The 12,311-nt window shown below is 38.8% G+C and overlaps 1 protein-coding gene across 5 annotated transcripts in view; it reads left to right on the top strand.

The window, feature by feature from the left end:
- The first annotated feature begins 895 nt into the window (after nt 1-895).
- MAFF (MAF bZIP transcription factor F) overlaps nt 896-12,311 on the top strand; it is a 30,183-nt gene continuing 18,767 nt past the window's right edge. Inside the window, exons 1-2 of one of the 5 annotated variants that reach the window (XM_070756152.1) lie at nt 903-1,198; nt 4,717-4,782. Coding sequence is in view for 1 of the 5 variants with exons in the window: in XM_070756149.1 (XP_070612250.1) it covers nt 1,440-1,488 (49 nt within the window). In the remaining 4 variants the exon portion in view is untranslated. Of the gene's footprint in view, nt 1,489-3,398; nt 3,535-4,716; nt 4,783-12,311 lie in introns of those variants that run through there. The other 4 variants (XM_070756153.1, XM_070756154.1, XM_070756151.1 and 1 more) reach the window with 4 other exon arrangements.

Raw genomic sequence — 12,311 nt, 5'->3', positions numbered from 1 at the left:
TGTAAGCCTCCCACGGTCCTCTGGGAGTAATTTAATTAAATTTAATTATAAGTTAAATTAATAAAATAAATAATAAATAAATAAGATTAAATGTAAAAATGATTTAGGGCACTACTGTAAATATGCCCATCGCTTAGGTTATTCTTTTTTTTAAAAAAAAATTTATTAATTATATACATTAAAACCAAAAAGGAAACACAAAATACAAGAGAAAAAGAACAACAAAACAGAAAAAAAAGTTAACAAAAAAAGGCAGTAAATAAAAACTAAGCCATGTAAACCTTTGTGAACATATAATACATTACAGCAAAAATCAGAGGAGCAAATAATATATATATCTTATATTGCATTTCATTTTTTAATAATAAATTTTACTATATTTTATCTGTTGATAATAGTAGTAGTAGTAGTAATAATAATAATAATTTATTATTATTATTATTACTATTGTTATTAGCTTAGGTTATTTTTATCTTGCTCATTGAGTATTTTATTTTTTGCATGGCAATAATATACTGCTCAGAAAAATAAAGGGAACACTCCAAGAACACATCCTAGGTCTGAATGAATGAAATATTCTCAATGAATACTGTACTTTGTTCTGTACAAAGTTGAATGTGCACAACAGCATGTGAAATTGATTGTCAATCAGTGTTGCTTCCTAAGTGGGCAGTTTGATTTCACAGAAGTTTGATTTACTTGGAGTTATACTGTGTTGTTTAAGTGTTCCCTTTATTTTTTTTGAGCAGTGTATCTATTCGTATCCAAGCGTTGATTCTGAAGCTAGCAACCGGCGCAGGCTGCAGCATTGGGTACGGTCCCTTTAAAAACAAATGCCCAGGACCAAGATGGCAGCTTCCTTTCACCCCTCTTCACTCCTGTGCCCTTCACCAAGATGGGGAGGGAGGGGAAAGAATGATGTCATGGTATGACTGTGTTTTTATGAATGAAAAGAATCCTGCGAGTGAGTAATTCCAGGAAACTCACATTACAACTCAGCAGATCGCAGCGCGGCGCCTTAGCTCGCCGCCCTCCCGCTTCGGGAAAACAACAACTTTCATCCGTGGGGAGGGGAGAGAGAAAGAAAAAACGAGGCGACCCGAAAGCTTTGAATCGCCAAGGAAACGCGACCCCCCCCTCTCCCCTCCGATTGCATAAAGAGGCGAACGCGCGAACAAAAGGACGGATTGGGGAGGCAGTAAGTGAATGTTTTCGCCCCTTAAGTGGAGCTTCCAGACGTCGGGAACGGAGGGCGGCTCGCACAGCGGCCGAAGCGAGGCGGTTGGATGTCAGAGGTTGAAAGCCATGGGAGGGAAAGGAGGAAAAAAAAAAGGACGTAGCAGTTGTGTTGGTCCGTCGTGGATTGTTTCCGTGTGGTGCGAGGAGGGGCTGCTTGGTGTTGATTTCCTACAAATAGTAAAGCTGCTTGCTCGGGAGAGATGTTCCCATGGAGCTGTTCTGAAGAAGGAAGCCGTGGAAGGAAGCCAGGTTGGCGTGGTGGTGGTGGTGGTGGTGTTTTTAAACAAGAAACCGTGTTGTGGTGGATTCGCCTCCGCTCCGCAGTTGCGAGGCGCTTACAGGAAATCGCGGGACAAATAGGAGTTGCTCGTTGCATTAGATTAGCCCCCGTCGTTTCCACGTGCTGGGAGGCCTCGGTCACATGTAAAAGACGTTTGGCACCGGGGCGAGTTCCCGATTGCGCGGGGTGGGGTGTGGATTCCATTGGAAAAATCATGTGGATCGATCCTAATCTGGCCCTTCCCTTGCCTTGCCTTTCCCTTCCTATCCCGCCAATTTATTATTATTATTATTATTATTATTATTATTATTATTATTATTATTATTATTATTATTATTATAACAACACAGCAAACGAGATCCAGCATAGTAATCTCGTTTACTGTGTTGTATTGATGATGATAATAATAATAATATGATGATGATGATAGTAATAATAACAATACGCGCGTGTTCACGGTGCCTCGGTTTTAACGACGGTGTTATGGGCTTCGGGTGGGGGGGGAGGGACTAATTCAGGTGGAGATCCCGGGGAAATCGGCTGAGCCTCCGGAATGGTGCTGAACGCCCGATGACGCAGGGAAAGTGAAGAGCGAACGAAGGGTGACTTGGGAGTTTTGGGGGAATCTACTGTGTAGACAACCTGCATCAGCATTAAAAACCCAAAACAAGTCTTGGCCTGATTTGGGGCTTTCGATTTTTTTTCTCCCTCCCTATTGGACGATCCTGGCATTGCTTCCATGTAGAGGGGGTCTTTCTATCATCTATCTATCTATCTATCTATCTATCTATCTATCTATCTATCTATCTATCTATCTATCTATATCTATATAACAACAACAACAATAAATAATTTATTCGATTTGTATGCCGCCCCTCTCCGCAGACTGACTGACTATCTATCTATCTATCTATCTATCTATCTATCTATCTATCTATCTATCTATCTATCTATCATCTATCATCTATCTATCTGTTATCTATCTATCTATATAATAATAATAATAAATAAATAATTTATTAGATTTGTATGCCGCCCCTCCCCACAGACTATCTGTCTGTCTGTCTATCTATCATCTATTATCTATCTATCTGTTATCTATCTATCTATATAATAATAATAATAATAATAATAATAGTAATAGTAATAATAATAATAATAATAAATAATTTATTAGATTTGTATGCCGCCCCTCTCCTCAGACTATTTATCTATCATCCATTTATCTATTATCTATCTATCTATCTATCTATCTATCTATCTATCTATCTATCATCCATCTATCTATTATCTATCTATCTATCTATCTATCTATCTATCTATCTAATTAATTATATTTGTCAAACAAGTATAGAGTTATAGTGTGTATTAACATGAGAAAGTGTAAAGAAGTGATAAAAAGGATAATAGGACAGAAGGACAGGGATGTTACAGACCCCTTTCCCATCCTGTTAAACTCCTTAAAGCAGGGGTCTCCAACCTTGACAACTTTAAGATTTGTGGACTTCAACTCCTAGTCCTAAAGTTGCCAAGATTGGGGACCCCTGCCTTCAAGAGCATGCAAGTTTTGTTGTTGTTTTTGTATGCACATCTGGAGGGGTTTGGGGTTTGGGATCATTCCCTCTTTGGTTGCGCCTCCTTCAGATGAATAAACAAACACACAATCCTGCTTGGGTTTTAGTTGGGGATGAGAAGGATCTCGGGATTGTTTGGGGTTTTAATTCTTTCAACAGCAGGTGTCTTTTTTTTTTTTAAAGTCACCAGTATAAATGACAAAGTTGAAAAACAGATCAAAGAGGTGGGGGAGGGGGAGAAAGCAGAAGTAGAGAAGAGCCATTTTTTGAAAGCCAAGTCAAAAGGAGGAGGAGTGTAAAAGCAAGGGGAATAGGAGCAGGTGGATTTCTCCAGAAAGAGACTAGGCCACAGCTATGGAAATGCTGCAGAGGAGAGCTTGGGTTACCCAAGGCTGGTTTTGCTAACCTAAGAGGCCCTCAGTCAAGGACAGGCATCAACAGGTAATGTGATTTCAGTCTGTAGAAATTAATTCACAAAACAGCACGCATTCCGGATAAAGTGTTTGGTATTCTTTTTTTTTAAAATATAAAGATGACCAGTCTCTATTTTTCCCCTGGAGCTTTTTAGCCTCTTGGTAGACTTTTCCAAAATACATTTGGCTATAGTCCCCCCAAAATACATTTGGCTATAGTCCTCTTATTCTCAGCCCGTGTAGTCATAAAATATCTAAAGGTCTGCAGAATAGAGAAGAAACTGGGGGGTTTTTTTCTTGAAAGGATACCTATCTCTGCTAGATGTTGATTGGCACTTCATTGAGGACAATCTAATCTTATATTTAGAGATACTCATGCTGCTGTAACCACAATTTAGTGATTATTAAGCTACAGAATTCTTTGGATGTTTTGTTTAAATAGCTCTGTTTCTGTGCTGTGCGAAAGTTCCGGTATGCCAGTTCTCTTGAAAATGTTATATTTAATCTGCGGGGCAGGTGGTTTGTAGTTAACCATTAAAGAGAAAGAAGAGAATTATAAATTGCAGGTGGAAAAACGAAAGAAGAAAACCAAGGCAAAATGTATCTCATGAATGTTTATTTAGGAAAAGGATTTAATCTGATCTCAAAGTTGTGTTCGCTTGTGAGTGAAACAAAAACTTTATAAGCCTTGTATTATTGAGTTTTTGTTAAGTGTAATTCAGCAGCAACAAGGAGTCCTTTTCATCTAGACGCCAAAATAAGTGCAGTTTCAATTTTTCTCTGCCCTAGTTTAAATTAATGTAGCTTAAGAAACGAAAAGGAACTACTGTAAAAGTGTAGTTTTGCATTAATTCCGCTTGCTCCAATTTCTAGCCCATGTATTTATAAGCTTTCTCTTCTGCAAAAGTGCATAGAAAACATTAGAAAGGGAACTTTTATTTTTTCCCCATGACTTTTAAGGATTCTAAAATGTGTGCCTCCATAATGTCACATTTTTGAAAATGTATGTTCCTCAAGATATATTGTTTCAGAGTACAGTTAGATTTCACTGTTCCCATAATGACACATACATTCCTTTAATAAACAGCTGATATTTGTTTATACAGGTAGATTCTAAAGAACTATACTAGTGATATGCTCCATCCTTTAATTATTGCTCTGATTAAGCCTATATTTAGTAACACCTTGTGTGTCTATCTTTTTTTTGAAGATCCATTAACTCTCCCCAGGTTGGCGCCTACCAGATGTATACAATCGTATCTTTCATAATTCCCAGGTAACTTAGCTTTTATAACCATAAACAGTCTGCATTTAGGCTTATATCTGAATGGATATCTGTAGGGTTCTACCTGGAAGACTAGATCAAGAAAACCAGTAGTTAAAAGTGCAGGTTTCTGGCTCCCATTATCTATATAAATAACCATCCAGTACAGTGATACTTCGTCTTACAAACCCCTCGTCATAAAACTTTTCCAGATACAAACCCGGGGTTTAAGATTTTTTTGCCTCTTCTTCCAAACTATTTTCACCTTACAAACCCAAGCAGCTGCCACTGGGATGCCCTGCCTCTGGACTTCTGTTGCCAGCGAAGCGCCCGTTTTTGCGCTGCTGGGATTCCCTGAGGCTCCCCTCCATGGGAAACACCACCTCACAGCATCACAAAAACACGGAAGTCTGGAAGTGGGGTTTCGAGGACTTCCGTGTTTTTGCGATGCTGCAATTTCTCTGAGGCTCCCCTCGCTGGGAAACCCCACCTCCGGACTTCCGTTGCCAGCAAAGCACCCGTTTTTGCGCTGCTGGGATTCCCCTGCAGCATCACAAAAATATGGAAGTCCAGCGGTGGGGTTTCCCATGGAGGGGAGCCTCAGGGGAATCCCAGCAGCGCAAAAACAGGCGTTTCGGCTGGCAAAAGGGGTGAGTTTTGGGCTTGCATGCATTAATCGCTTTTCCATTGATTCCTATGGGAAACATTTTTTCGTCTTACAAACTTTTCCCCTTACAAACCTTGTCCCGGAACCAATTAAGTTCTTAAGTCGAGGTATCACTGTATTTAGCAACTTGCCTGCCTATTTGCCAGAGTCAACCTGCAGTTCTGTGCATTTAAGTAAGCAGAAGGGGAGAGGGATTCTCGTAACTAGCAAGGGGCAGTCTTTTTCCTGAGCAAAAATATTTTAATCAAGGTTATTAATTTACTAACAGTTATGTAGTTTTCATTTCTTGAAGTCAGAGGAGGCAGCTTCTCCTTTTTTGAAACCTGCCTGGTAACGTAGGTTGCTTTTTTAGCAGGCAAGTTAAAAATATGCAAACCTGCAACTTTTGTTAGCTTCTTTTCAAGGCTGTTATCTTCGTCCATGACACAACACTGGTGGGGACCAGAATGTAGATTCTGAACTTACAAGTACATTCATGCAGATTGCCGGTAACAAAATAAATCCATTCTTCTTATCCAAATTATATGGCAGGCACAGAGTGAAGGAAGTTTGGGGATAATTAAGAGTTTTTACAGATAACATATTTGAGCTTTGCATGTACCTGATATAATTGCCAGGAATGGGGATGTCTTAATTTAGATGCAAGTCTCCTGCATCAGATTGTGTTTGGTAGACTTTGAGATTATAGCAAAACTGAGTAGTTCCTATAATTGAAGGTTCCTTTGTTTTATTTAAAGAATGGACTGAAAGGGGTTATTTTTCAGCAGAGAATCTGTGGAATGAGAGCTGAACTGAATTAAAGCTACATGTAATGTGATGTTTCATGTGATCATTTCTATGTAGTGTTGGCTGTTCAGACAGTTTACTCAGTTCTCATCTTTTGCAGTTGTCTAACCCCATCTGGTGAGAAATTTTGAAAATTGTAGTCTACCATTGCACTACAGTGATTAGAGAAAGCTGTGAAATTCCTTTTATTGAAAGAGTGGACAAATCATGCTAAGATATGGTTCATTTGACCACATCTTACAAAATAAAATGTAACTGGCTGAGGTGGGAGGATACTATGTTGTAACTATGATTTATAACCATAGTGGCTGGGTTTACACGATATATTAGACCAGTTCTGGAAATGAGGCTTCCTTGTAATGCCTATAGATTCTAAAAAAAAACCCTCATCCTGAATCCCTTTACTGTAATTAGAATTTGCAGCAGTCTCAAAGATGCCATTCTAGTTTAAAGGATCCCCAAGAAGGCAGATGTTTATGATTTGATTATCACATGAAATCTGAAACATCTGTTGAAGAGGTGAACAGGAGGAGAATTGTTTTTTTAAATGCCACTATGAATATGCTGATCAGTTACAGTTTCTTGCTGAACTTTTCCTTGAAATTATTGTATCAAATCCTAGGTTTGAGTTTCTTGATAATTTTTGTATAGCTGCAACTCTTGAGAAGTTTTCTTTACAATAGGAAGCTTCCAATCAAAGTCATATGGGATTAAATTTTTTGGCATGTAATACCTGTTAAGGTGAGAAACCAGTTGTGTATTTTAAGGGTTCTTAAAGTTACCACAGGTTACTTGTTTGCAAGAGTACAAACGTCTAGAATGAAAAACATACTGTATATGTATAACATTCTGACAGGATTGCTTTACATTTTGCTTTCTTTATCATAACTTGGTCAAGGAAGGGAAGAGATAGGCAGGGAGAGAGCAATCAAAGTGCCAGTAATACTTGTGTTGAAAATATTTAGAGATTATGTGCATATTCTATAGGTAATTTTTATTGACCACTCATTTGCACAGTACTGTGGTGGCTCACAAGTAAAATAATGAAACATTTTTTTTTTTTAAATCAAGCAAAGGCAGATCTAAAAGCAAATCTGCATTGTGCTCAAAATGCACACCATATATGGACAGTTGAATGCTAATAGGTTTTCTTGGGTTTTATGTTGGAAATTGCTCCATATCTGAAGGGTCATTTTTATTGAAATAAGAAATCAATGTATAGATGTTAAACACACAGCCTGGATTTAGGCATATTTCCTCATGAATATATCCCTTTGACTTTGCTAAGTATACTTTGCTGAGTATAATTTGCTAACTGCATTTAAGGATATTCATTTCATTACAATCAGAATTCCATCAAGGCAAATGTGTTTTAGAATTTATAGGTATTTTCTCCTCCTCTAAACAATTCTCTCTTGTTGACATGACTCTGGGTTAGGGGTCCCCAACCTTGGCAACTTTAAGACTTGTGGACTTCAACTCTCAGAATTCTCCAACCAAGTATCCTGGGAGTTGAAATTCGCGAGTCTTAATGTTGCCAAATTTGGATAACTCTCCTTTGGGTCAATCCTGAAATTCCTGGAGGGCATTTTATCAGGGGATATATTATTCCCAATCATGACTATTGGGGTTTTTTCTCTTTCAGTTTATCAGAGTTTTAGATATTGCAATATATATGTTAGCTCAATTCCCGTACTTCCAAGCTACAGTATATGTGTAGCAGTAACAGAATAGAAGCAACAACTACTGTACCAGCCTTTACATATAAGGATTTCTTACAGCAGATATCTGGGTGCAATTTGGTCCTGAAAATGGAATAATTGCTTCTTCTTTTGTCATACCTGAGAATTTTAAGAGCTATGAATTTGTAAAACAGTTGAATAGATGAACTGAGCCAGAATATTAAAAGTTGTGCATGCATCTTTGTTTTGAAAATAGTGAACCTGTTTGGAGACAGGTTTACTATTTTCAAAACAAAGATGTATGTTTGTTTCCTTCTATTTCCATGTTGCCCTGGATATATGAGAAGTCCATTGAATACAGATGTGTATGCACATCCAAATCCATATCTTGGCATCAGAAAAATTAACATACCATTTGGGGAGAAATCTGTTAGTTTTGCAATAGTTCTGTACACTAGCAAAATAATAAACGCCTTGGCTGCTGGATGCCAAATCCATTAAAACTGGATACAATGTGCAAACAACTGCTATATTATATCTTGATAGAGTTACGATGAATTGTGCTAGCAAATAAATTATCCAAATATTGATCTTCTTATACTTGTAAAACAAGAGGGAGTGCCTTTGCTTTACTCTATCCTCTGAAAATTGAATGGGCAACTTGCAAAAGTTTTTCAACATTATGCTAGAACACTCCAGGAGGAACTGTGTCAGGTTCAGAGAATGGTATTCAGAATTACAATATTATTTTAATTTGTGGCTTTGTTTATAGGAGTTATATGGTATATCATGACATAGGCAAAAAAAGTTCTTAATATTTGGTTCTTAAGCAATGGACTGTGAGAAGTCCACTATTTCCCTTATCTAGCAAACGTTCCATTTGCTTCATGGAATGTGGTTACACAAGTATCATGGAGACTTATTGGACATTCCCTCTGATGCAATTAGTGATTGATGTCTGGGACAAGTTGCTACCCTCCTCCACATATAATAGTTCGCAGCACTCTGTGAACTTCCTTTTAAAATATATTGAAAATGGTCACAAGGGGGTAAGAATGCGTGTGTACCAAAAGAAGAATTAGTTTTGTCCTACACCCCCTTTACTGTATTTGAGCTATCCATTTTGAAAGAGTTTTTTATCTTAGGATGGATATATGTTTATCCCAGGCATGTTTAAATTCAGTTACTGTGGATTTATCTACCACGTCTGCTGGAGGTTTGTTCCAAAGATCTACTACTCTTTCAGTAAAATAATATTTTCTCATGTTGCTCTTGATCTTTCCCCCAACTAACTTCATATTGTGTCCCCTTGTTCTTGTGTTCACTTTCCTATTAAAAACACTGCCCTCCTGGACCTTATTTAACCCTTTAACATATTTAAATGTTTTGATCATGTCCCCCCTTTTCCTTCTGTCCTCCAGACTATACAGATTGAGTTCATGAAGTCTTTCCTGATACGTTTTATGCTTAAGACCTTCCACCATTCTTGTAGCCCGTCTTTGGACCCGTTCAATTTTGTCAATATCTTTTTGTAAGTGAGGTCTCCAGAACTGAACACAGTACAGTATTCCAAATGTGGTCTCACCAGCACTCTATATAGCGGGATCATAATCTCCCTCTTCCTGCTTGTTATACCTCTAGCTATGCAGCCAAAAATCCTACTTGCTTTCCCTACCGCATGACTGCACTGTTCACCCATTTTGAGACTGTCAGAAATCACTACAAATCACTAGTTTGGTGCATTATTTAATTTTATAAACATACAGAAATGTACTCAACATCTCCACTGTTTCCCGATTCTGCACAGAAATTTCAAACAGCATTCAACAAAAATATATTCAGAGAATATATATTCCAACCTACTTTCTTTGCTGAGATATATAATGACCATTAGTCGTTATATACAGTAGTGTGCAGCAGCTGCCAAAAAAGCCAACACCGTGCTATGTTACATTAATGGAGGGATAGAATTAAAACCACTTGAAGTATTAGTACCACTTTATAAGACCACACTTGGAATAATGCATCCAGTTTTGGTCATCATATTATAAAAAGGATGTAGAGACTCTGGAAAGAATGCAGAAAAGAGCAACAAAGATGAGTTCAAGGGTGGAGGCTAAATGAAGAACAGTTGCAGGAACTGAGTTTGTCTAATTGAGTGAAAACAAGGGCTGGGGTGACATGAAAGCAGTTTTCCAATATTTGAGGGAAATGGAGGGGAAAGGGAGGGCGGGGTGTCAAGCTATTTTCCAAAACACCAGAAGGCAAGACAAGGAATAATGGGTGGAAACTAATCAAGGAGAGAAGCAATCTAGAACTAAGGAGAAATTTCCTAAAAGTGAGAACAAGTAACCAGTGGGATGGCTTTATATATTTTATTATATATTATATATTTTATTATTAGATTTGTTCCACTGTTATACTGTTTTTATTACTGTTGTGAGCCGCCCCGAGTCTTCGGAGAGGGGCGGCATACAAATCTAATAAATTATTATTATTATTATTATTATTATTATTATTATTATTATTATTATTGCCTCCAGAAGTTGTAGGTGCTCCACCACAAGAGGCTTTTAAGAAGAGACTGGACAGCTGCTTTATCTGAAATGCTACAACGGGCACAGGTCTTCAAACTTGGCAACTTTAAGACTTGTGGACTTCAACTCCCAGAATTCTCCAGCCAGCTATGCTGGCTGGAGAATTCTGGGAGTTGAAGTCCACAAGTCTTAAAGTTGCCAAGTTTGGGGACCCCATGCTACACAGTGTCCTGCTTGAATAGGACATTTTATTGAAACCCTCCATGGTCCCTTCCAACTTTGTTATTCTGTTAAGAAATAACCTCAAGGCTCAACTACTGTAACGCTCTCTACATGGGGCTACCTTTGAAAAGTGTTCAGAAAATTCAGATCGTGCAGAATGCGGCTGCGAGAGCAATCATGGGCTTCCCCAAATATGCCCATGTCACACCAACACTCCTCAGTCTGCATTGGTTGCCGATCAGTTTCCGGTCACAATTCAAAGTGTTGGTTATGACCTATAAAGCCCTTCATGGCACTGGACCAAATTATCTCCGGGACCGCCTTCTGCCGCACAAATCCCAGCGACCAGTTAGGTCCCACAGAGTTGGCCTTCTCCTGGTCCCATCGATTAAACAATGTCATTTGGTGGGACCCAGGGGAAGAGCCTTCTCTGTGGCGGCCCCGATCCTGTGGAACCAACTCCCCCCAGAGATTAGAATTGCCCCCACCCTCTTCGCCTTTCGTAAGCTCCTTAAAACCCACCTCTGCCGTCAGGCATGGGGGAACTGAGATATTCTTTCCCCTAGGCCTCTACAATTTATGCATGATATGTTTGTATGTATGTTTGGTTTTATAAATAAGGGTTTTTTAGTTGTTTTAGTATTGGATTGTTACATGCTGTTTTTATCACTGTTGTTAGCCTCCCCGAGTCCACGGAGAGGGGCAGCATACAAATCAAATCAATCAATCAATCAATAAACAAACAAACAAACAAATGTTTAGAATAGTGAGAGTACAAGGAACTCCTTCCAACAGCCAAGAATTTTGCATCCTGGGAAATTTGTTCTGCATCTCCTCCACCATAGAAATGACCTATGGAGCTTCTGCTGTTGAGTTAAAGCATACAGGAATGACAAAGAATGAAATGGAGTGGTTGCAAGTTTTCATTGTAAAGACAATTCTTAGCATCTTACAATGCTCAAATTTCTTTGAGCTATTTGGATAATTCTAGTAATGAGTTCGCTCTCTTTAGATTAAAGATGATACTGTACTATTGGCATTGTTTCCACTTCCCTTCCCCCATTAGGGTGTTTATTTCTTTGAAAGTGATTTTCACTATTATTCTATGTTAAAGTGCTTGAAAACCATGTGTTTAAGAACTGCAGCTTCAGAAAAGAGGCTGAACCTTAATGCTTTTTTTTTGGATTTTACAAGATCCGTTAAACCCTGTTTTATTATTTATTGGGTTCCACCTGTTGTGGTTGGCTCTGGCCCAGCTCCTGCCCCAGGGAATGTGGAGGTGGATGCAGGGGAAACTTCAACATGTCATAGGCCTGTGTTATTGCCGACAGAGTCAGTTCAGAGTTTAGTTTCCTCGGACGAAGAAGAAGGTGGGAGTGACTTGGAAGAGGGGGGCTTGGCACACAGCCCAGGCAGTCAATCTCCCTTATCTTCCATTGTTTTGGATGAAGACGTTTTGGACCCACGCAAGTGCAGAATTATGCGTAGAAGAGACCAAGTAAGGACATATTACAGGAGATAAGAGAGGCCACCTGTGTTTGGGTGGGGCTCCAGTAATTAGGGCTGCTGCTATAAATAGCAGTGTGTGGGTTTGGCCGTTGTGGAAGAGTATCTGATCGCAGTTCTTCAGGAATCATGTGTTGCTGT

The sequence above is a fragment of the Erythrolamprus reginae genome, chromosome 6 (assembly GCF_031021105.1).
Source record: "Erythrolamprus reginae isolate rEryReg1 chromosome 6, rEryReg1.hap1, whole genome shotgun sequence".
NCBI lineage: Eukaryota > Metazoa > Chordata > Lepidosauria > Squamata > Dipsadidae > Erythrolamprus > Erythrolamprus reginae.
This window is presented reverse-complemented; position numbering and strand designations above follow the sequence as displayed.